The sequence below is a fragment of the Cryptosporidium ryanae genome, assembly GCF_009792415.1.
Source record: "Cryptosporidium ryanae isolate 45019 chromosome Unknown contig_20, whole genome shotgun sequence".
Classification (NCBI taxonomy): domain Eukaryota; phylum Apicomplexa; class Conoidasida; order Eucoccidiorida; family Cryptosporidiidae; genus Cryptosporidium; species Cryptosporidium ryanae.
Genome location: NW_027125544.1, coordinates 1 through 26,752, shown reverse-complemented (window position 1 = coordinate 26,752; position 26,752 = coordinate 1). Strand labels below are relative to the sequence as shown.

The window sequence follows — 26,752 nt, the reverse complement described above, 5'->3', positions numbered from 1 at the left end:
TAATAATACAAGTTGTCTATGTTAATTTTTTTTGAATATAGCTACGAAGTTTTTTTTGATTCGAATTCTTAATTATTTTAGAAACTATATTGTTATTGGAATTAATAAAATTTTTATTAATATTGTCTTTATTTTGATTGCTGGTGATGAGACCACCATGATAGATATTTCCTTTTTTTATTTGTTTAGTTATTAAATTGTCAATATTACTTGTTATGTTTTTAATTGAAGACATTATATTAAATAAACCTGAATTAGTTTTATATTCGCTCTCATTTTTAATATATTTACTATTTATGTTTCCTGTATTATAATAATTACTATTATCAATTTCATTATTCAAAGTATCATTACTATGTATATTTGTGTAATTTACAAGTGAAATATATGTTAGTTCTTTGAATATCCGATTTTGTAATATCTTCTTATTTGGAAATATTTGTGTGATAAAATAAAGAATAAGATCGGAAAGTCTGTAATTTTTATCCTTATTAATATTGTCTGAAATATTATAAGATCTCCTTAATTCATCAAGTATTTCAAAGTCATTTTCAAATATGTTAATAAATTTTGCATATTTAAAATCTTTATTTAAATATAATTCAAACAATTGATTCAACCACAACAATATTATTATATTCATATAGGATTTATTATACTCCTTTTCTAACTCAGACTCGCCTTCTTGGTCATTTTCAGTATAAAAAGGGCATTTTGTAATAAAATTGCGAAAATAACTATTTATATTTTGTAATATATTCTCCATTGTAATCACATTAGAATTATTTAAAGCAAACGATAAATTTTTATCTTCTATATTTTTAATATGACTAGAATTATTATATAATCTTAAAAAAAAGTCAAATCCATAATTATTTGATATTACTTTAACAGTATTTATATTAATTATACTTATTATGAATTTATCAATGTTATTTATACACTCATTAATTAGGTTTAAAAATAATATTTTATGTTTTGCATGAATATTCTCATTATTTTCATTATTTTCGAAGCTCTGAGAATTACTGTAAGAAAGCAAAAGATTATTTAATTCAACATGATCTTCTGTACTTAATAGCTTATTTTCATCATTGTCCATAGCTCCATAATTTCTCAAATACTCGAGTATTTTTTTCATATTAGTTAATGAATTATCTAAAAGTACATATTGATTTCCAGAGTCACCATCGTTTTTACCAAATATTAAGGAAGTAATTTTTTGACTTGTTTCTATTATTACATTCTTAAAAAAGTGCAAGTTATGTATAGATACCAGGTATTTTACATCTCCGTTCTCATCTTTATCAACATTATTACCAATAACATTACCTTTCATTCCACATAAACCATTATCATTTATACAATCAAATAATATTGAATAAAATATTCTATTTTTATCATATTTTTCATTCATTAATCCCATCATACTATCATTTACATCACATCTGCTATTGCTGGATGAATTACTGTTATTTTTATTACTTAAAAACAAATAATTGGAATTTACAGAAGTAACATGTTCATTTATAGTGCTAAAATCACTGAAGTTATTTCTATCGTTTTTGTTCATGTTTATATAATTATTACTAGAACCTGCATAGTTACTTTTAATATTAGCATTACAATTATTGTGATTGTTATCACTATTACTACAATAGTTATTGTTGCTATCTGTACTATTAATATTTTTATCCAACAATAACAACAATTTATGTATATTATGTAATTTAATTAATGACTTTAAATCGTTTAATACAGTATTATTAATATTATTTGTACCAATTACAACACCGTTTTTATATAATACTAATATTATATCAGTAATATAATGAATATATGTCAGTAATAATTCATACTTTTTTGATGACAATTCTTTTCTGATGGTTTTAATTATAAAACTTGTAATATCTCTATAAAATTTCATTACAGGTGTTAATACTAATGTTAAAGATTCTTCATCTACTGGAAAATTCATCCATTCTAGTAATGATTCGATTCCAGTATTCACTATAGTACTTATATCTATCATTATTGAGGAAGTGTAAATATTAGGAACATTTATCCCAGTTGTCCACTCACTACAATTACCTTTGTTAGTATTACTATATGCTTGATAAATTAAATATTCAATATTATTAATTCTATTTTGAATTAATTGTATATATTGTGGTATAAATAAATTATATAATACAATAGACTTCTCATCGTGTAAATGTCTTTTTCTCATCATTTCCTTAATTTTAAGGTTATTTATACTTGATTCTGTCAAGTTATTATTTAAAATACAGTTATTATCTTGATTAAATATCATCAAATTATCTATTGTGTTTATTTGAATATTAATTGTATCAATATTAAATTCTAACCATTTTTTTATTATAAACATATATTTATCAATTGTTATTATACTTCTAATCAATTCATCAAATTGAAATTTTTGTATCATATTTAAATCCCAATAATCTGAATTAATTAACTCCTGTAAAAAATAAGGTATATATATATCAAATAATCTAACTATTATTAGCGAATAATTTTTAATTAAATTATTCTTATAATTATTATAAAAATTAATATTATTTAATATTACATCAGCTTCTTCAAACATCACATTTCCCCAGTTTGTTATTGTTTCATAAATAAATTTTTCCTCTAAGTATTTAAAGGAATGAATAAAAGTATCCATGCAACCTTGTATTTCTTGCTTTGCTAATTTTTCTATTCTTTCTTTTTCTAAATTTGATGTTTTTATTTTTGATTTTAATCCCAATTTTAACTCCAAGTAATGTGTAGCTGGCAATTTTAACATTTGCATTGGAACCTCAAATAAATCTCTTATAATTTGTTCATTTGACCTTAAAATACAATAATTACAATATCTTATCCAAAGTATTTTATCAGAATGAATTATTTTTTTTGAAAATGTATTATTAATATTATAATTCAATTCATGAGCAGAATCTACATACATAAGCAACTTGTTTATCCTTTTAATTATATATAATATTATTTTCAATATTTGTGGATTCTCAAGTTCGAAGTAGTTTTGACACAAACCAAATAATTCTGTTCTAAATACTAATGTATTTAGTCTTCTAAGTAATATATCAGTATATATTCTTTCTATTCTAGAACCTGTAGTTAGTGATATTCCAAATACCTTCCAAAGTTGACTGCTAACGGTTGTATTTATATTATTATTATTATTATTATTATTATTATTATTATTACAATTGTCAATATTTTTATACAATGATTTAGTTAAACTATTATTCAATATTACTTTTTCCTCTTTTCCAAATGAAACATTTGAACCTATAAATGATAACATCCAATCTGGATTAAACCAATATCTATTGTCATATTTGAATATAGGTTGTGATAATAGGTCAAAATGGCTCTTATTTATATTGATGTAATTATTTATTTTTGAAAACTTGGTCAAATTATCTGTTTCATCGTCATTTTCTTCACAATAATTAAAATTATATTTATTGTTATTGTTGCTACCGTTATTATTATTATTATTATTATTACTATTATACTTACTTATTTTTCTCAGAAAATCTTTACTATTGCTCTGTATTCTAGATCTTATATTAGAACCAGATAATGATCTTGAATAACTGCTATTATTTTGATCTTTAGTAAATTCAAATTTATCAACTTGACTCTTTTCAACTTTATTATCATTTATTTCATCAACTAAAGTTATAATATTTGTATGTTTTATGTATTTGGGAAAATCAGTCAAAATTAATTTCAATAAAGAAAAAAATAAATAAACTAATTTATTTTCATTATTTTCAAATTTATTATTCATATTTGAATTCATACTTTTTATTTTCATATAATTGTGATAACATCTCCATATATTTGATATTAAATATAATGAATATGTTTCTGTGCTTAATGGTATAACACCTGTTTTTGTTATTGTTATATTATTATTTATTTTTTCTAAATTATAAATTCCATTTTCCAATAAATAACCTATAAATATTATACATCTTGTTATAAATGGAGAATATAAATGAAGTCCCATAGAAGATAAATTACAAAATTCTTGATTATTTTGATCTATATTAGAAACATTTACTTTCATTAAGCAATTTATTATTGTATGTATGATATTCATCTCATACATCCAATATGAGCTTAGTTTTGGTAGTATTAACATTTTTTCTTCTATTGATTCTTTTAAATAATCATTATAATATATATATTGCCTTTTGTTATAATATAATGTGTCAAATAAATTTTCTAAATTTGTTTGAGACTTATATATTTCTTCATCTTCAATATTTGTACTTTTATCAATGCCTGTAATACTATTCATGCTTACAGAATAAGAATTAATATTAATTAATAAATTTGAGTCATTTATAGCATTATTTGAAAAATCTCTACGTATTGCATAATCTAATCTTTCAATAGCAGACATTAATTTCAATAGTCTATTTAATTTTACCTTTCCATTCTCTTTTTCATTAACATTTCTTAAATAATTCAAGTCACCCCAAACTCCACTATCTATTTTAGATTTTAATTCGCTCAATATTGATATTGATTCCATTATATATTCGTATAATAATTGCGGATTTTTACCCATTACTTTTTTTATTCCATTTGAAGAAAACTCTATATTTTTAGGTAATTTATCAATTCTATTACTTATCCAATAATTTTTTCTATACTCATTCATATTTTTTAAATCAATATCACCAGGCATATAATGAAGCCATCCTGGTGGAATAAATAATAATATCCTTTGTAATTTAAATGCTAAATTTGAGTATATTAAATGAATTTGTCTATTTACCCAATCTTTAAAAATAATATCATCTATCAAGCTTTTTGAATTTGTTAATTTTGTAACTATTCTTGGTGCACCTCCTGGTTTTATTCTTAGTTTACCTTTTTCCCAAATAGTACCTTCACAATTAACTGTATCTGCTTTATTCCAACTTTCTATTAACAATAAAACTCTATATCTTGTATCTAATGGATGAATTAATTCACTTGAGTAAAAACCCATACCCCCATGATCGCTTTTACTCATTAATCTACTTATCATATAGTGAGTGCAATAATCAATGCCAAATGAAATTCTTACAATTTCAGAAAACATTCCTAATGAACTATTAATTATTTTAAAATTTTCATAATCTTTTGTTAATTTTAAATGAACATTTTGTATATTTCCATCTTTTGAGTATTCAGGTTTTAAAAATATATGTGAATTATTATCAATTATTTCTTCTGTAAATGATCTACCATTTGAATTTCTAGTGCATTCATTTATACCACTTATACTTGATGTTCTTATATTTTCCTCAGAGTGTTCCTTTCTAATTGTTCTTTCTTCCAATCGTGTTAAATTAAGTTTAATCTCACCCAAATTCCTCTGTATTAAATCCTTGCATAGTATTATTATCTCGTAGCATAAATACATCCACTGCTTTTCATCCATATTAAATGAATAATCCGTATTTTTTTCATTCAATATCTTTAATATATCCTTATTGTTTATACTAGATGATTTTTTACTACTTGTATTACCTGCATTTACACCCCATTTCGGTGAAAAATTATTTACTATAGCCGAGTACTTTTGATACTCGCATGCTATTTTTATTTCTTTGTTATAATACATAAAACCATATGGTAACGAAATAGGATATTCATTTATTGATTCATTAACTATAAACAATTCAATTATATTTTTCCATTCTAAATCTTCACTTATTTCATCTGACAAGTTTAATCCACTAGACACTAAATCTTTTAAAAAATTTTCCTTCTCATGCTGTAGTCTTACCCATATTGACCCTGGAAATTCAGAATTTCCTACAAAACTATTGTAACATTTCTCACTCGATTCTAAAAATGAAGCTAACTTATTACCATAGATATCTTTTAATGAAGATATTTTATCATCATTTACACTCATCCCTATATTCTTGTAAATGTTAATATATGTAAAGCTGTATTTAACATTGCAGGTTGTCCATAAAAGCTGAAATAAGTTCGTATTTAATGATTTAATATGTTCATTCAATTAAAATTTAATTCTAATTTTTTACTTCACATTGAAATCCTAATTTTATCCATTTACCTTTTATTAAGTTATCATACCACACTCTAATTTATTATTTTTTCGTTATATAATACTTGATAGTCAATTTACCGCCGAATACCCACATGGTTGCAAGTACTATCAAAAATAGACATTTAAATAATATTATTAAAAAACATTCAAAAAAAGTTAAATAAAAAATAATGGTACTTCATTGTTAAAAAAAATAGACTGAATGATTTAATTTTAATATTGTAATTAAACAATAATATGTTATAAGAATGCAAAATGAACAGTTCAAACAATATCAAAAGAGCATATGGGGAAACAAATTAAAATTTATGTACTTTTATTATAATATTTAATCTTAAAATTCATAAGGCTAATACCTTAATAATATTTAAAGTGCTAATTGATTTATTTTTATTCATGAAATCTCTAATAAATTTTTTTTATTATATATAATTTATTGTAATTAGAATGCATGATAATACCGCTTGAATTTATATATCATATTAAATTGAATTTCACAGAAAATAAATAGCTCTTTCTGCTAATTAAATAATTTCCTTCAAATTTATGTTATGTATATGAGATTTATTTAAATAATTGTTTTTTAATTATATTTATAGTTATTACTAGTTTATTATTCTTTAATAAAGATTATCTTTCTGAACAATTAACCTTATTTGTTAAAAGCGCTGAAGTTTTATTTTTGTTCTTTATATTTGTCTAATGTTATATAATTCATTAAAAATCGTTAAATAATATAGCTAAAGTAATAAAATTAATTCTTTTAGTATAAAATACTCAAACAAAATAACACACAAATAAAGCTCAGGCATTTATACTATACAAAAAATGGCAATCGACATCCTGGTCTTCCCGGGTGGTCCCCCATCCCAGTNNAGTTCGGATGGGATCCGGTATGTTCGATATAGTATGGTCGATTACGTTACACTCGGTACCAAGTTACGATTATATTATTATTTTAATTAAAAACTTGTAAATACCCTAACTTATTTTTTTCTTTTAGATTTTTTTTTCAAAAATTAGGTTTGCCTATTATTTTACTTTAAATAAACCTATATAATGTTAGATCTGTTGTTTGTACTATTTTATTTACGAAAATAATACACATTAAAAAAATCAATAAAAGGATGTATAGATCATTTTATACTATATTTATATTACTATCAAATTAAATTCTGCATATAGTTTTTGTTGTATTTATAATTGAGTTTTATACCTTTAACTATTTCAATAAATAAATATCCATTTGTGAGACTATTATGATAGAACAGCAACTTCTATTACACGAAATAAAACAAAGGAACTAATTAAATAGAATATTCATAAAAGTAATCAATAGAAGAAAACAGTATTCGACTGCAATGGTAGATATATTCTGAAGAAGAAATTTAGAGGTGGCAACCTTAATCCTCACTTTACAAAAACGGCAATCGACATCCTGGTCTTCCCGGGTGGTCCCCCATCCCAGTACTAACCGGACCTTATACNNTTGACTTCGGAGTTCGGATGGGATCCGGTATGTTCGATATAGTATGGTCGATTACATCGGACGTCACCAAGTAATGTAATAATATTCTTTTTAATGATTTTCTATCTCCAATCTAAATTTATCAATTATTATGAAAACATATTTCTATTTTTTTAATAGTTTTTAAACTTGCAACAATTTTGTGTACTTCAAATCTACACATGATTTGAAGTATTGAAATTTAATGGTGACTTAATGTTAAAAAAGAATGTTCTTATTTTCTATTAATTAATAATATTTGTGTTCATATCTGTATGTAATGTTTTTTTTATTATTTGAAAAATTAGCTAATCCTACTTTATTCCTAAACATTGCCTTATTTAACATTTTTTAATGCTGTTTTTTTTCCCGCTCAATTGCAAAATAAAGATTTTATATTATTTATTCGAACAAACCAAAAGGAAAGAGTTAACTGTTAAATATAAAGCAAAATTGTAGGAATCAATATATTATACTGGAAATATTACTTATTTTGTATATAAAATCATTTATATAGAAAATGTCTGGAAAGATACGTCACGGTTTTGAATGGATTGTAACTTTTATATTTTTATTTATGTTGTTCGTCTCATATGATCAATATTTTCTCACTGCATCTATAGGACTTGGAATTGCACTATTCATCTTAATTACGGATTATCTTTTTATGGACTCGAATCAATTTCTATTTGACCCATTCTATAATAACTGGATACAAAAAACTAATTATTAATTGCTTTGACTCATACAGCAATATTTATTAATAGAGTGAGGATAGCGACTATGTAGAACAACTTAGATTGTCTGTAAAATAGACTATTTAAATTAAATTTTTAGTTTCTTTAATTAAAAAAATTTTAAAAAATAAATAAATAATTAAGACGTAAACAAAAATAAGGCTGGAATATATCTAGCAGATTTAAGACATTATTATAAAGTAAATTTTAAGTCGTAAGTATTAAACATATGTAATAATATATGTATTAATGTATCTATTTAGTTACATATTAAGTGAAATAAATACTTATTTGAGGGTAAAAAAACATATATTCATTTATTTACATTGTTGGATTTAAATTAAGTGTTTTCGTCGCCATTTGAGCCTTGGATAATTTGATACTGGTAATAACAGTGCAAGTCCCATGGAGAAATATGTTTATTAGTTTCTATAGACTGTAAAAAGGAATTAATAGTGTTGAATTCACCGTCCATAAGTATTGTAGTAATACATTTCTTAGTATTTATTAGTATATTAAAAAAATGGCCGGCAATCAATCTATTTCTAATGAAATCATCCAATCTAAATTTATTTTCTGTACTAGGCATTAATAGATCGTTCATCATACATAAAACACTGTTGAATTCCGGTATTGAGTAATTTAAATCGTCTATTCTTTTCTTTTGTTCATTATAAAAAGATTCTATTTCATCCTTAGATATCCATCCATCGCAATCCAAGTCAACTATTTCGAACCAATACCTAATACTTTTTTCACTAGTCTTGTCTTCATCACTAATATAAAAATATAAAAAGTCGTAATAGTTCATTTTTCTATCTTTATTTATAATGCAATCATTAAACAACGAACTCTTACTTTCAATATTACACTTCCATATTCTATTTGCTGCAAATTCGGTAATTGAATTGTTATCGTGATTTTTAAACTCATTGAAAGTAAGTTCTTGGTCTTCATCGTTATCTAATTCGATAAATCTGTAGTATAAAACGTAAAAATGCTGGTAACTAAAATAATGTACTAAGTCATCAAATGTTTCTTCTCCCTTAATATTGCTTAAAATATCAAATATATTGGAGTTCTTAATATCCTTGTATCTTAATCTTTTTAATTCTAGAATATCTAATTCATAATATATCCTCGATATAACAGTATTTACAAATAAATCGATAAATACTTTATTATTATTTTTTAAAAAATTAAAAGCCTTGTGTCTATTTACTATTTCTTTCATTATAGGTCTGAAACCGTTTGGATGAATATGTGTATTAGACATAGATAAATATGAAAGTAACTTAAAATAATTTAAACATGTATCTTTTTCTACTATATTCAATCGATTACATATTAAATCTTTAATCCCTTCTATATCTAATACTATTCTGTCACTGAAATTAATTTTGTAGTCAAATTCAGTCATGTTTGTTTCATTAATAGACATATAATATAATGTCATTGAACAAAATTTACCAAGTCCCAAAATATCAACAACTATATCATTTTCCCACACATTAAAATCTAACGAGTATTTGTTAATTTCAAATATATTAATACTTTCGTTTGATTCTTCAATATTTTCCAAACGATATTTATTGCATACATTCATTATTTTTTCAATAATTATAATATTACTATCGTTGTTATTATCTTTATTTAGCACATCATTACAATTTTTCTTAGTAATTATATCAATGTCAAATGAAACGTATTCATTATTACTTTTTAAAATTACGTTTTTTTTATTATCATTTTCATCATTTAAAATTTTAAACTCATTTGAAAAATTTTTGTTTATTTGAATTTCTTTTATATCAAACCTTTCTGAAAGAAATTCAAAGAATAAACTTTGTATTTGACCTTCCAATAAAAAATCTATGCCCATATTAATATACTTATATTACTTCAATATAACATTTCTATTTATACTTTTATTGTCCTTTTTTTAGTTTAAAGTAATATTTTTGTTATATATTATATTCTATTTTAAATTATGCGTATTTTACTCGCCTTTTTTACATCCAATCAAGTTATTGTTTTCTCTGCTTACTTTATTTTCGAAAAATTAAAATGTTGAAAGAACTCAATTAAATAAATGATTTTCTACTCCCACTCATTCTGTTTTGCGAGCAAAATTAATTTCTCTATCAATACGAATACACTCGGTTTTGTGGGGAACTCTACCTTATTAAGCATGGCATCTTAAACAATAAATGTCTATTTCCCGCCTTTTTTAAATGAAAACTACAGGTCTCAATATATACAAAAAGAAGGTTTTGTGTAGAAAAAAAATTCAACAAGATTCACTATTAAAAAAGAGGCACTTTATAATTATATATAATTTTAATAAAATGAGTATATTAAAATGCAAAATCATTGTTCTTATTCTTTTAACTAGTGTTGAATTTGTATTTTTTCAATTGCTATTTCTGCTGTATTAATGTTTATGAAACCATAAGAAAATCTTTTCTTATATATTCATGTTAGTTTTTTTACTAGTTAAAATATTTGATTTCTATATTTGTTGGTATATTCACTTCTAATTCAAATATATATTAAACTAAAAATTGTTTTATATAAAAATTTTTATTTACAACTGATACACTACTATTTTAGCATGTTTTTAATCTACTTTATACTATCATGTTAAATGTTTTGTTTAATTTTTATATCATTTAGTCTTTTCATTTTAGATCCTCTAAAATTAAATTTAAGGAAAAGGCTTTTTAGCGCCATAACTGAAAACAAATGTACATTTTTCATTTAGAGTAATAATTCTAACACTTGAATTAAGGAGGAATTTACACATACAGATATATATACATTTATATGTATGTATGTATGTATGTAAATGTATACATGTATAAATGTATATATTTTGGATACAACCTACATATATAAGTATATATATTATGTAAAATAAAAACAGGTATAATTTCAATTTAATTCCTGATACTTTATTCAACAAAATAGACTTCCTTGTTTACTACAATTAAATTGTCTGATATTTATATTATTTTTATTCAAGTTGTATGCATAAATTGGTTATTGAAAAACATATATAAATTTGACAAAAGTTTATATATGTTTTTTTTATATGTAAAACTTAATTAAAGCAATTAATTACAGGGTAAATTTTTGTTATTTAATAATAAATTCTGAATTTATATATATCAATTGATTCAAATAATTTTTTTATTTTTATTGGACTAAATAAGTATTTAGTATTATATTCAAGAACTAATTAATTAGTAAATCAAATTAATATAATATAAAAATGGAAGAAAAATTAGATGCTGATGATAATGTAAACATATTAAAAGCTAATTCAATATTAAATAACAATGAGGTTAATTGTCCATTATGTATGGAGGAAATGGATGAAACTGATAAAAACTTTTATCCATGTAAATGTCGTTACCAGATATGTTTATGGTGTTTTTATCATGTAAGAGACCAACTAGATAATAAATGTCCTGCATGCAGACAACAATATGATGATAAATTAACAATATCATCTAATCGTGATAATTTATGTATATATAAAGAAGAACAAGGATTTAATTGGTGTGGTAATGCAGTTTCTCGTACACCTACAATAACAAGTTCAAGTTTAGGCTCAAATACAAATAAAAATGATGATAAGTTAAGTAAAAACAACACCGATTACGAAAATAAAGTTAGAGTTGTTATAAACGACAATAAATTAAATTCTAATTTGGAGGATATGAGGATTATACAGAGAAATTTAGTTTATGTTGTAGGTTTGAATTATTCTGTAGCAAAAAGAGAGATTTTATCGTGTGAAAATATGTTTGGGAGATATGGCAAAATATTGAATATGAGAATACTTCCAAATGATAATGATACATGTAGTGCATTTATAACTTATAGTGATGAATTGTCTGCAACAAAAGCAATAAAAAATACAAACGGTAAAAAGATATTTGGTCAAAATGTAATCAGATGTTCATTTGGTACAAATAAATATTGCATTAATTTTATTAAAGGTATAAATTGCAACAATTCAAATTGTGCATATGTACACAATATAGTTGAACCTAACGATTGCATTAGTAAATCTGAACTTATTAATTTTCATTCATCAAATAAATTTGCACTTAAGCCTTTGAGAGAACTTAAAAATACAACTAAAAATGACGTTGTTGTTAATTCTGTGAATCAAATTTCAAGTAACAATTCTGGTTCTAATTCAACTTCTACTATATGTACAACTTCTTCTATTGCTTCAAATTACAATACTTCTTTTAATGTTATAAATAATAATTCTAATTCAACAACTTTATTTTCCAATCAAAACAATTTACCTTGTATTTCTAACAAAGAAAAAGAAGCAAGATCACAAAAAAATAGAGGTAAAAGAAATGTCAACAATTGCAATGTGAGTAATATCTCAGAATGTAACAATTATTCCATGAAAACAAATAAGTCTCATAATACTAAATACAGTGAGAATTCAAGTGAATGTTCTCCATCTGAATCATCTTCAGGTGATAATTTGTACAACATTAATGTGAAATCAAATGAGAAAGAATTTAATGATAATAATACAGTGGGAGGTTCTTTATATAGTAATGAAACTAATATCTTTATTGATAGTGACAATACAAGTTTATTGTCTGTTAATACCACATCTAATATAGAAAATAAATATAATAACTCGACTCAAAATTCAAAAATTAATTCTGAACAAGTTAACCTCATTTCGCAAAATACAATATCCTCTAATAATTCAAATATGCCTATTACTGTTCAATCTATTCAAAATCCAATATCCCCTTTTTCTTTACAAGGGGTTTTATTTGGAAATATAAAAACTAATACTGAAAATATATCAAATGATGCTGCAAGTTGTTATATTAATTCAACATTAGACAATGAATTGGAGTTTGAATTGAATATTGAACATGATATTCAAAAGGTAATAGATGAAGACTGCATTGATTTTTTGAATAAAAGAATAGAAATTACAGACTTTTCTGTAAATAAAACATCTTCTAGTGGAGATTCAAATTTTATCAATTTTGGTTCAACTACATTGAAAACTTCTTCATGTCCCTTTGTATCTAAAACGATTATTGAAGAAAATTCTTCTTTTTCTGATTTTTTAAATGGAGATAATAAAAACAACAACATTGATATCAATAGTAATGATTTTATTAAATCCTCGACACAATTATATTCTTCAATTTCAACAAATAATATTCTAAATTTTTCTTCCAAAAGTAAATCAATTCAAAATAATAATATTAAAAAAAAAACTGATTTCAATGTAAATTCTTCAAACAAAAACAATAACAGTAGTAACAACAGCACAAACACTTCTTTTATTGATAGTATTAGTGTTCTCAGATCTATTATGCCACATGCAAATATTACTATTCAAGGACAATAAATTTATATTTATTTGCTAGTTGTGAATCTTTTTATTTTTTTATTTAATAATAGTTTAATTTAACACTTCTTGACGGTAAATAGCACAAACGAAATTCAAGTCGAACATTTGATTAAATTCAGGGATATTAATTTATCATTTAATTTTCTGGATTACTAATTCAATTTGTGAAAATTTAATTATACCGTTTGTGATTTTAATATTAAATAAAATAATTTAAGTATTTGAATTAATTAATTATAGTACATGCAGCTTAGCAAATTATTACTATTTGATTAAAGGAAAGCAAAATAAAACAAAGAAAAGAAAAACCTGTATGTATATGTAATTAATAAATTTATGTTGGATTTAACTTAATAGTTATATTTATAATTAAATCTTTGAGAAAACATTTATTGTCGTTTGTTGCATCTATTCCAATGCTAAATCACTTGTTTAGATGTTTTTGTGATTCAAATTCAAAATATAATTAAATTGAATGTGCTTGTCTCACGACAGCGGAATAGCTCAGAGGTCCAGAGCGTCAGGCTCATAACCTGAAGGTCCGACGATCGAAACGTCGTTCCGCTTGGTTTTTAAATTTTGTCAGTATTTAAGGCGCGTCTAGGCGACTTTTGTCTCAATGTCTCCGGTAAAGATAAACCTGTAATTGTATTAAATATTTGTGAGAATAAATAAGCGATAATACAATATGTTAAGAAAAAAGTAGAATGCATATTTTCTTTAGTTTGTAAATAAAAATAAAACAAAATCAATTAATATTTAGATTGTTATTGTTATTTTTATTTTTATAAATTCAGCAGAAATAAAATTCATGAATATAATTCAATTAAATAGTATGACATGCATTTAAAAACACATGAAGAAGTAATGAACCTGATATTAAAATGTTTAGCCGATACAATTTGAAAATAGTGGAGTCATATGTGTTTTACAATGACATTAAGAACGGCTGCGGTAATGAAAAATGTTTTAGTATTAGTAATTCGAGCAAGTATGCAATAGATATAGGTGGAACCTTGATTAAATTAGTATACACAATAAAGTTAGAAAATCAAATAATGCTCAAAGAGGAAGAAGAATTTTTTTATAAATGCTTTAATTGTATAAACTTAAATGATTGTGTGAAAGATGAAAGTGTTGATATTTCTTTCCCATCATTAATATTATTTTGTTTAATTCCAGAAAATGACTTGAGTGCAATATTGCAATTAGAAAATATTTTTGGCTTTTTAGTAGAAAGAGGCCTCTATGTAATAAATGAAATAGTTCCCATGACAGGTGGGGGTTCTATTAAGTATAAAACTATAATAGAAAGTAAATACAATATATCAATTTCCCATATAGATGAAATATCTGGAATAGTAATGGGTTATTTTAAATTATTTGAAAATAAAATAATCAATAAAATATTTAATTATACAGTCTATTGTGAGAAAAAAGAGATAAATATGATTAATAATTCTATTATTTCTCACTCTATTTTACTTCCAACATTAATAGTATCTGTTGGTTCAGGTATATCAATAATTAAAGTTGAAACTAAAAATAAATTTGAGAGAATAGGTGGAACTAGATTTGGTGGAGGCATTGTTTATGGTCTTGGAAAATTACTTGGAATAAACAGTTACGATGAATTATTAAGTATATACAAAAAAATGAATGATATTGAAAATAATACTGAAGATAGTTTTAAAAATGAAAATTGCTACTTTAAAGAAATATTATTTTCAAGTTTAAATAATAGTAATTTAAAAATAAAAGAAAAAGTTATAAATGATATAATAAATATGATGTACACCGATCTTTCATACCTACTTTGTTTATTACTATTAAAACATGAAATTAGAAACATTGTATTTTGTGGAAATAATGTATCTAATAATTATAATATTATTCTTAAATCACTTAAAAAATGCTCAAATTTTTTAATTGAAGATAATATTAATATTTTTTTTCATCGTTTAGATGGTTTTTTTGGAGCTATTGGTGCATATTTTATTTGAACTAATTATTTTACCAAAGTTAACAATTTATATTACTGTTATTTTATTTGTTTTCTTGTAAATTCAAAAGCTCCATCTTTGTATTTTTTAATAGTTTGTCCATTTCCCCTAAGTATGTACTTATACGTAAGAAGACCCTCCAAACCAACAGGACCCCTTGCGTGTATTCTAGAAGTGCTTATTCCTATTTCTGTTCCAAACCCAAAACGGTATCCATCTGAAAACCTAGTTGAACAATTGTGAAATACACAGGCAGAATCAACTTCACTTATAAATTTACTTGCAATACTCTCGTCTTTTGTTAATATTACATCAGTGTGATGCGAACTGTATTTATTGATATGACTTATAGCCTCATCTATATCATCTACACTTTTAATGCAAATTTCAAGTGAACCAAATTCATGATGATACAATGATTCTGACAATTTAAATACACAACTATTGTTATTTTTACCTAAATAATTAATACAATATTCGTCTGCGTGATATATTAATTTAATTCCAAGTTGATTTATTCTTTCTTCTAATAAAGGTAAAAATGTATTTAATATTTTTTTGTGTACTAACAATGTTTCAACTGAATTACAGGCAGATGGATAGTCTGTTTTGCTATCTATTACAATATCCAATGCGTCATTTATATTAGAATCATAGTGTAAATAAATCATACATACACCATCTGAATGTCCAAGAACTGGTATAGAAGTTCTTTTTTTTATAGAATTAACTAATTTGCCAGAACCTCTGGGTATTATTAAATCAATATAATCATTCAACAATAATAACTCATCTATTTCATCGTGATTATATACTATTTGCACAATATTATGATCTATATTTTTGTATTTACCACATGAATTTTTAATTGCATTATTCAAACATTTCATCATTACTGTATTTGTATTTACTGCTTCTTTTCCACCTTTTAATATTACTGAATTGCCACTTTTTATTGTCAATGAAGCTATTTGTATAACTACCTCTGGTCTAGACTCAAATATAATTAATATAACTCCAATGGGACATGTTTTCCTATATAATTTTAAACCATTACTTGTTATTTCATTAGACAATGTTACTTTCCCAATTGGATCATCCAATTCAATTACATTTTCTATTGATTTTATGCAGCTTTCAAATTTACTCTCATCAAATTTCAATCTCATTATCAATGATTCTGACAAACCATTTTCTAATGAATACTTAACATCCTTGCTGTTACTATCTAATATTTCATCTCTATAAATACGCAATTCTTTTATTATCTCCTCTAATATATTATTTCTTACATCTATTTTACTAGATGACAATTTTATTCCTGATATTTTTGCCTTTTTCCCAATATCTAACATGTTGACTTCTAATGAACTCATATTTATTTTTTTTATCACTTATAATAATAATTCAATTATTATCATAACAAAAAATACAAATTAAATTTAATATATCATTTAAAATTTTACCTTTTTAATTGCCAACTCGCATTTATAAATAAGTCAGATTGCATGCACTAGTAAGTCAATTTTTGCATTTATAATAGATTTTGCTTAAAATAGTAAACCTAAATATTTACATTTTGGATATAATTTTTCCAAATATGGCCAAAAAACTATAAATCTAAAAATTTATTTCAATAATAATTTGCATATTTACAGATTTAAACCTACTCGTCAACAAAAGGGTATAGTAATTTACCAGTCATTGAAAGCGTTCTAGTTCTACAAAAACTTTCTATAAAAACAATGTTTGTTTTTTTAAATAAAAAAAACTGTTAAAATTTGTTTATAGTATGTTTATATTAATTTATGATTTAATTATACTTACCTCTAATATCAAAGATCCAATGCATATTGGAATACATGTACCTGGACCGTTAACTAATATTAAGTCGTATTTCTTATTATAAAGGAATAATAAGCTTTCAAATAATGATATTAATGTAGTTAAAAAAGAACTAAAGTAACTTTGATTTACTTCTCTGCTTCTGCTTATACAATAAAAATCTACGTAATTTTGAATATTATCTATATCTTCATTCATTGATTTTGAAAATGACAATAGAACTTTCTCTTTACTAAATGCATCACTTTTTGCGAATACACATGTTAATGATACTTTGTTTTTAAAATCCATATCTCTAATTAACATTAGTAACTCACAAGTATGACCACCAGACCCCAATACTGTAAGTAACTTTATTTTATTTTGATTTAAACTGCCATTGACGCTTTCTTTATTGATAGCACTATTCCTTATTTTATTAGAAACAAGAGTTATTCTTGATTTAGTCCAAAAAATAACTCTTGTTATCAATAAAATTACACACAAATATAAAGTTGCCTGTTTAATAACTGAAAACATTTGTTTATTATTATACTCATGTTTTTTCTGTAAATTTGAAACCAGAATAGTTCCCGCCCTTGTGTGGTTATTATAGTTGGTGCAATTTAATATTTGACCTAAAAATCACAGAGTGAGTTTTTGTATTAAGAAAAGAGATTTTATACTAGTAATATATATATTTATGTACACATAATATGTAAACTGTTTGTTAACGGTTGTACACAATTACTATTTGTTTAAACTGGAAGATTTTTTTTGTTAGGTTTTTAAACACCTTTTTACATGTTTTTCTATTATTAAAATTTAATATTTAGAATAATTGATTGTTGCATTAACGTTTAAATGAAATATTACATAAATTCATCAATTATTATTTATTTCCTTATTTAATTTTTATATTAGATTTATTTCCGTGTTTTATAATTATTTGCGTTAATTTTGTTGATATATGAAATATCTATAATTAATACATACACTACATGAAATATAATGTAAAGCAAATAAACAATGTTAATAAATAAAAGTTAATAAATAGATATTCATACAATTAAAGTATTAATCTAATGTTAATTTGAGAGAAAATTATTATTTAAATCGATATTATAGTAAATTAATTCTTAATTAGTAGATAGCATTAAACGTAATGCATTGTTGATACTATATTATTGTTAGAAAGTAACACAAATCATGCGAGATAAAATGAAATGAGTAAAAAAAAGGTTGATTTAATTAGAATGGAAATAATAGATGAGAATAATAATGGAGTATGTGAAGCATTTAGAAATAAGTTCCTATTTATTAAAAAATGGATATACTATGTGATATATTTAGCTTACTCCTGGATAAGTAAATTTTATAATAAAAAAAATAAAAGTGAGGTATTAATATATAAATCCTATATATACGGACAATTATTGAGTGTGATATCAGCAGGAGTATGGTGGGGATTTTTTGGTACATTGGTTACGTTATCAATGAATTCAGAAATAGCTTCAGGGGTATCGAGACTAATATTCAATCTAATGTTTATAATAATGTCACCAATATCAGGTACATTAACGCTTATATTTGGTATGAGAAATATTCTTATATACTCAAATACAATAAGAATGTTTATTTGGTGTACTTTTTGCCCCATGTTGTATTACATAGGTAATATTTATAAATACAATAAAATAAGTGACATAATTGGAACAGCTTTATTCTATATACTAGTAGGATTTGATGGAATACTGGTTTCATTAATTAATATCAACGATTTAGATTGTGGTGGGCTTAATATTATATCTTATGAAAATAAATTTGATATTACAAACATGCAAAAATCACAAATTATCTATACATATTTGAATTTATTTGATTTGACATTTATAATATTAAATCCATTAATATCGATTTCTATATTCTTTATTGTAAACTGGTATTATAATTACACTTTTAATAGAGGTACACTTGATAATAAAAAATTTAATAGTAATGGAACTGAAATAGCATTATTGGTTGTACTAACTTTATTCCAAATATTCACACTTTTATCTATTGCTTTCTATAGATTTGGGATTCCTTATAAAAAAAAAAATAGCTTTGATTCTTCTACTTTTAATGATTTAGATAACGATTTAACTGAATTTGAAATAGACCTTAATAATAATAATAATGAAGCTTACGTGGATTACGAGGGAAATAGTAATAATTTTAGAAGTGTAAAATTAAGTAATTGTTTTAAAAATAATGAATATAACAGAGGGAATAATAATGAAGGGGATCATGAAGAGGATTATTATCAAGATGAGGATTATTATATCATTAGTGATAACGCCAATTATGATGATCAAGATAATAGCAATAACGATTTAAATTTTATATCTAACAATAAAGAAGTTCTTAATTATAATTTATCTGAAAAGAGAAAATTTATAAAAATAGACAAAAGACTAAGATTAAGAGACAAAATAACATTTACATTAATAAAATACAAAATATTAAGTTTAATTCAAAGTATTAATGAAGTTAAAGCTAGTAGAGACCAAGTTTTTAGAGCTATTTCATTAGGACTTGAAACTGGAATGGAAGATGCAATGATGGCATGCATAATACCCTTGTTTTCAATTCACTTATCAAAAAAAATAACCATTTTTGACAAATTCATAATAGATGATAAAACTGCAAGTTCATATAATTATTTACTCAGTCAGTGTGACAAGAAAGTATATTTGATATCGTTATCACTATTAATTGTTGCATTTGTTTTTTCAATGGGTAAATTATCTAATCTAATTGTAAAATTTATTTACAAAAAAGAGTTGATTATAAACCACAAGTTTAACGTTATCACTGGAAAAAGGAACATAAATATTGATAATAAAAATAAAAATATAGATTTTAATTTAAATTCTGAATTAAATAACAGTTCTGATGAATATGACAACAGTAAAAATAACGACTCTAATTATGAAAATGATTTTGGAATTGATAAATACCTGTTGATTCAGACTTCAAACAATATTGTTAATCCCTCAGAGATTAATTACTTTAATAAATATGATGAAAGTTATCATGGTAATTTAAATGAACCAATTATTAAAAAAATTAAAATACTTTTCATATACACTCTAATTGCGGATCTATCTGTAATTATTCTTCCAATAACACTAACATTTTTTAATTACTTTACATCAAGTAATAATAACAATACAGTACAAATAATAGGTGAGTTTAATTTAATTATTTGAAATTTGATGCATTATTTATTAAATTAATCATTTACAAATAACTTATGTAATCAACAAATAGCCATTATTGCTACTATGACTTTTTCGGCAGTATTCTTTGGTTGCTATTCGTTAACGAAAATTGGACTTGGAATAATTCAACAACATTTTTTAGATGGCGAATATGATCAAGGTATGTATAAATTAAACTTAATCTAACTTTACTAATTAATAAACAATTGGTTAATATTTAAATTTTAACTTTTAGGTAAAATTTCCACTTTTACCGGAATTATAATAACACTAATCGATGGTGTTTTGGCAACAATAGTTTCTTTAATTCTACATCTGTCTAATATCTACATTTCCTTTGAAATAGGGATGTATATGATATCAATTTTATATTTTATACATGCTATTTTTGAGTGGATATTTGCGTTTAAGTGTAGAATAAATATACTATATAATAATTTCAATAGAAAGTTAGATAGTGAATACAAATGCATTTGAACATATTCTATTATCTACTTAGTTTTTGATTTAAATAATTACTTCTAATTCTACTGTTTAGTTTACATTATCTTTTCATTCTTGAATCACCCGTGATAAACATTAATAAATATATTTGTATACTTTTTTTTTATCTAAGACATATAAAGTAGTCTAATTTTATATAAAATAAAATAAATAACTTAATAATAAGCTATAAATATTTTATACATTACCCTATAATCATAAATAGTAGCTATATCGTAAATAATAAATGCATTTAAATACCGAAGAGTTAAATTTAATTATTTAACTCTTAATAAAATGGTTAGATGGGTCATTTACCACCCAATACTATAATCAGCCGTATTTAATTTATATATAATGATGTATAAGTAAATAAAAATTATACAATCTCTTCTATATTATTAATCTCTCTTCTACTGTCCATAGTCGTTATGGTGTCATTTGAATTTGATCTATTTGATGTATTTAGATTGTGAGAAGAATTTTGGTGATTATAGTTACTATTACTTCTAAATGGAGAAGTTCCATTCTCTGTTTTTCCGTATCTAACTAATGTTTTACAATTAGGACATATAGCATTACGAAGCAACCATGCATCTATACATGTTTTGTGGAAAGAATGACCACATGCAGGTAACGTCCTATATTCTTCATTAAGTTTAAAATCTTCAATGCATATAGAACATGGGTTATTTTGTTCAAGTTCGTTCTTGCTTATAACTTTAACTGGTATTGCAGATATCTCAAGAGGTGTAAGTCCATGTCTTATGAAATGTATACCATAGTCGGCAAGAAGTCTTAATCTTCCCCAACGTCTTATGACTTCATCATTTTCTAGTAATAGTAAATCCTCCTCAGCCCTTCTAACTCTGAATTCAAAGAATATAGATAACCCTATAAATGCTGTATATGCTACTATCCACAAATAACACAACACTAACCAAAATATTAAAAACCAGGGATGACTTGTGCCATTTCTAGCGAGACAGGTAGGCGTTTTTGATTGTATGTTAGCTATCCAAACTGTACCTAATACTGTCCATGAAAGGAAAAAAGGGAATAACAAACATATCACTGAAAGATTTAACCAAAATGGGGCACCTGAAGTGCTACTGTATGGAAGAATTTCATCGCTTCCTTCTGTCAAATAACTTGATATATAGTGAATAATTCTAAAAAGTATTATTGTAATGTAACTTATAATAAGCCATAGTTGAACCGGATGACAACATGTTGAAAAAGTGTCCCATTGTGATATTAAATCAACACTTGAGTAAAGAAATGCAAATCCTAATATTGCATCATTTACACCTATAAATGCCATTTTATTTGTGAAATTATATTCAAATAATGAAAACTTATGGGAAAATTGTTAGCAATAGTTCCTCCTAATCTTTCTTAATTCCTCATAAAATAATATTTTACTGTAAATTTACTTATTTAATAAAAAATAAAGCAACTTATTTGATAGTTTTCTATTGTAATTATGTTTGTTTCCTATATATATATATATATATTTATTTATTTATTTATTTATATATGTATATATTTTATTCTAATTCTGCTATTAAGGTAAAAAGCACTGAAAATTATTATAGAATCTTTATATATTTATAAATAAGGAAAATTTTCTGATTTTTCTTTTTTACAACACCCTTTGTCTTAGATTATATTTTGTATTTGTCACATTCATGTGTTGACTATGTTAAAATGATAAATTATTGAATAAAAAATATTCAATAATAAATTAAGCAGTTATTCAACACTTCTTTGCACCTTTTTGATGCTGTTATTCGCTTACTATTTAAATCAAAAAATAGAATTTTAAACGTGATATCGAGATATAGTACATGAATCACGTACTGTCTTACATGAATTTTCTTAATTGTACTATATTTGTTGGTACATCACGTTACCCATCTAAATACGCATTTTATGTCCTATAATTTATTTTTAAACAGAAAAAACGTTATTTGCTTTTTCAACATTTTAGCTTTTCAATATATTTGTCTTATCTAAGCATTTATTCTATTTCCAATATATATATATATATACATTTTTTTTTTAAATTTTATTAACGCATGCATAAAAACAACGTCATGTCTCCATACATATATTATTTGCTTTTAACTAGCTGTACAGTTAAAAAGTTTTAAATTAACAATTGATTACTTTCTCTAAGAAAATTTGACAAATACTTATGTTTTGTTCAATTATCTTTGTGAATACAAGGCAAGTAGAATCATTAATACTTTGAATTAGGTTAAACGAATTTATCTTTGAATAGTCTTATCATCATAAATGTACCAGCAATAATTATTTTCATAAAACTTTTTGTTTTTGTGTTTGCAATTTTCGACCTTATTCTCGCATTAATGTCTAATTTTGTTATTTGACTTTTTATTTACTTTGTGTTTCTTATCTATAATGGCATAGTAATGTTCTGAATTAATAGAATTTCCACGTTGAAAACGAATGCATATATCTCGTAATACCTATTTTGTATATTGATTACTTTATTAAGATCAATTTTGACAAAACTGTTTTTGACTTTATTATTACAATTTTTACTCCAAATAAAACTGATAATAGTTAACACTACATATTTTGCCTGTTTAGTTATAGATACCTACTTTATAAATGAAACATTGTTATTATTTTTAAAAAGTGAATCTATCAAAATAGTTACTATCTTCAATGTCTTCTTTAGAAAATAATCATTAATAGTTAATTTAATAGATAAATTGATATTTGATTTGCGATTCTTTATTAAACAATGAATTTCCTTTTTTTATAATTTAATAATCAAATCTAGTATTGAAACGGATTTATACTTTGTGACTTTTGTATCTGAACAATTGCTACAGTTAGTTGAATCTTCTTTTTTAATTAAAAAGAGCATTGAAAAATCATTATTTAGTGGCTCTATATTTTTTGGTAAGTATCTTAATAATTCAGATGCATCGTGTTGCTTACCAAAATCAAAAAAAGCAGACATATGTTTAATTAATTTTGATTCATTAAGTAAGATATTATTTTTATCTTACTTACTGTTAATCATAGATAAAATAGTATTCATTAACAGTTTAGAAGCCTAAGTATAAATGCAAGTATTACTATTGCTATTTTCAAACAAATTTATATTTTATAAGCCAGACTATAAAATGACATTTTGTAGAAATTTCTAATTTTTTTTAATTTCACTTTTGATTGTGTATATATCAGTAATTTTATATTTAACATGAGATTCTAATCTGAAATTGTTTAACTTTTCATCTTCACTTTAACTTTGAGCATAGCCATTCCATATGATCATTCTATAATAATACAGTATAATTTATACAAATTGGACAAGAACAGTAATTTATTTTTATTAACGTTGAAAACATTTTTATGATTTAAAATGAATATATTGTTTGTAAATGAAAATGTTAACTTATTAATACACTCAGATATTTGTAAATAATCTTTTTTTAAAGAAGTATAAATCTACATCGAATTTCATTATTTTTAGTAATATTTCTATTTGTAAATAATACTCATTCTTTTTCACATAATGTTCAAAAAATATTTATTTACATTATTTATTGAAGAAATGATATATATAAAAATAGTTTGAAAGCCTATATGGTAAATGGGTCAGAAATTAAAAAATAATAAAAACATATTTATTGGAATAAAAAAGAATTTCCACTATATCTAACACTATAGTTATCAATTAATATTTAGATAGATCTTCCGAAAGCAGAAACTATTTTGTCTCTATTAAGCTTTTTAAATAAATTAATTAGTTTTAAAAATTTTAAACTTAAGATTGTGATTTCTATAGAAACTTTTTATTATATATATAATATCATAATTAAACTCAATTCTTAAATAAAATAACGTTGTGTTTATTATTTTTAATTTATATAATAAAAAACCATTATTTCGGATTATTTTTCTATTTTCAGTATGTGAAACCTGAATATGTGAATGATTTGAAAGAAGTTTAAAATAATAATTTGAAATAAAATCACATCAAACATTATAATTGAAAGTAGTTATATTAAATAGTTTATTGTTTAATATATATTATTTTTTCTTCTTAAATATTTATTAATAAATTACATTTATTCCAAGCAAATATAATCTAGGTAGTTATTGGAATGGGCTTTAAACAATATATATTCATTAACTTAAATACATAACATTTCCATAAAATGTATTGAAACATTATCCATAATTCTTTTTCTGAGTATTTTAATCTCATTTTTATTAAAAAAAATTCTAATATATTTTAAATAAAGTAACATTTCGATATAAACAATCATTATATAATTCAATAGAATAAACTCTGAAAAAAATTTTGACAACATACACAAATCTAAATTTATGAAATCAATTAAAAATTTGTACACAATTTTTTAAAGATTTGATTAAATCTTCTATTTCTGGGGAAATAAATTTTTATTTACAGTATATTTTTAATTTAAATCATCAACTTCAGTTGTATGCTTTATTTCTTGATTATTTTTTAATTATTTCTTTTCTATTTCCGTCTTTATAACCATTTTATATGAACATTTTCCGTGACTACAGAAATTAATTTTACACTACATGATGTGAAATAAGAATAATATGACCTTTCAATAAATTACCTAGACAAATAAGTTGGAGGAAAGATTCATTAGAAGATTTAGATAATTTTTTCCGACTATTCTTGTTGCTGAGATAAATAATAAGAACTGCAGTCATTTTTATTATTTACTTTACAGTTTTCATGTAAATTGTATTTATCTTCATTAATAATATTACATCCATCACTATGTTTTGTGGAAATTCATAATAAAAAAATAGAAAATTGATAATTTAATGTATTTTTAACTTTTTTTTTTTTAATTTATAGTCATATTTGTCCCTCTCGAGTAGTCATTTAAATTTAAATAAAATGAAAATATTTAATTCCAGTTTATTTAAACATTTATTGTTTCAACACTACATTTTAACATTAAATTGTCAAATAATATTAAAATAATCTTTTTAATGTGAAATTTATCTATTTACAATTTAATTTTTAAGGAAATAACAATAATATATTCAATTCAAATAAAAAAAATACTTTTATATTTTGGAAAAGTAAATCTTTTAATTAACATTTAATAACACATTTGAGTTATTGATCATCTTATTTATTTAATTCATTTATTAACCATTTTATAATTCATGTTTGTTTTACTAAATAATTAGTGTATCTATATTAATGTAGTGATTTTGACTTTGATAAATAAAATAAAAGTAGAAAAAGAAAAGAAAGAATAATATAATTGATAAATCATCATAATCTTCTTATCATGTACAACATTATTAAAAAAAATTTGTTAAATAATATAATTATATGCGTTAAAGTTTATAAATACTA

At 23.2% G+C, this 26,752-nt stretch overlaps 8 protein-coding genes across 8 annotated transcripts; 3 read left to right on the top strand and 5 right to left on the bottom strand.

The window, feature by feature from the left end:
* Nucleotides 1-16: 16 nt before the first annotated feature.
* FG386_001109 (uncharacterized protein) lies at nt 17-5,956 on the bottom strand (the record flags this gene model as incomplete). Its single annotated transcript, XM_067340502.1, has 1 exon — nt 17-5,956. One exon carries the CDS (start codon nt 5,954-5,956, stop codon nt 17-19), a length of 5,940 nt encoding a protein of 1,979 aa, XP_067197012.1.
* A 2,743-nt stretch (nt 5,957-8,699) lies between these two features.
* FG386_001108 (uncharacterized protein) lies at nt 8,700-10,241 on the bottom strand (the record flags this gene model as incomplete). The annotated part of the gene is made up of 1 exon (XM_067340501.1): nt 8,700-10,241. The coding sequence occupies one exon, from the start codon at nt 10,239-10,241 to the stop codon at nt 8,700-8,702; it is 1,542 nt and encodes a 513-aa protein (XP_067197011.1).
* Nucleotides 10,242-11,633: 1,392 nt separating this feature from the next.
* Nucleotides 11,634-13,772, top strand: FG386_001106 (Not4hp/Mot2p; the record flags this gene model as incomplete). The annotated part of the gene is made up of 1 exon (XM_067340499.1): nt 11,634-13,772. The coding sequence occupies one exon, from the start codon at nt 11,634-11,636 to the stop codon at nt 13,770-13,772; it is 2,139 nt and encodes a 712-aa protein (XP_067197009.1).
* An 887-nt stretch (nt 13,773-14,659) lies between these two features.
* On the top strand, nt 14,660-15,778 carry FG386_001095 (uncharacterized protein; the record flags this gene model as incomplete). The annotated part of the gene is made up of 1 exon (XM_067340488.1): nt 14,660-15,778. The coding sequence occupies one exon, from the start codon at nt 14,660-14,662 to the stop codon at nt 15,776-15,778; it is 1,119 nt and encodes a 372-aa protein (XP_067196998.1).
* Nucleotides 15,779-15,816: 38 nt separating this feature from the next.
* Nucleotides 15,817-17,154, bottom strand: FG386_001084 (gamma-glutamyl phosphate reductase; the record flags this gene model as incomplete). Its single annotated transcript, XM_067340477.1, has 1 exon — nt 15,817-17,154. One exon carries the CDS (start codon nt 17,152-17,154, stop codon nt 15,817-15,819), a length of 1,338 nt encoding a protein of 445 aa, XP_067196987.1.
* A 430-nt stretch (nt 17,155-17,584) lies between these two features.
* On the bottom strand, nt 17,585-18,142 carry FG386_001073 (secreted glycosyl transferase hypothetical protein; the record flags this gene model as incomplete). Its single annotated transcript, XM_067340466.1, has 1 exon — nt 17,585-18,142. The coding sequence occupies one exon, from the start codon at nt 18,140-18,142 to the stop codon at nt 17,585-17,587; it is 558 nt and encodes a 185-aa protein (XP_067196976.1).
* A 686-nt stretch (nt 18,143-18,828) lies between these two features.
* FG386_001062 (uncharacterized protein) lies at nt 18,829-20,856 on the top strand (the record flags this gene model as incomplete). Its single annotated transcript, XM_067340455.1, has 1 exon — nt 18,829-20,856. One exon carries the CDS (start codon nt 18,829-18,831, stop codon nt 20,854-20,856), a length of 2,028 nt encoding a protein of 675 aa, XP_067196965.1.
* An 874-nt stretch (nt 20,857-21,730) lies between these two features.
* On the bottom strand, nt 21,731-22,675 carry FG386_001051 (uncharacterized protein; the record flags this gene model as incomplete). Its single annotated transcript, XM_067340444.1, has 1 exon — nt 21,731-22,675. One exon carries the CDS (start codon nt 22,673-22,675, stop codon nt 21,731-21,733), a length of 945 nt encoding a protein of 314 aa, XP_067196954.1.
* Between the last annotated feature and the right edge of the window lie 4,077 nt (nt 22,676-26,752).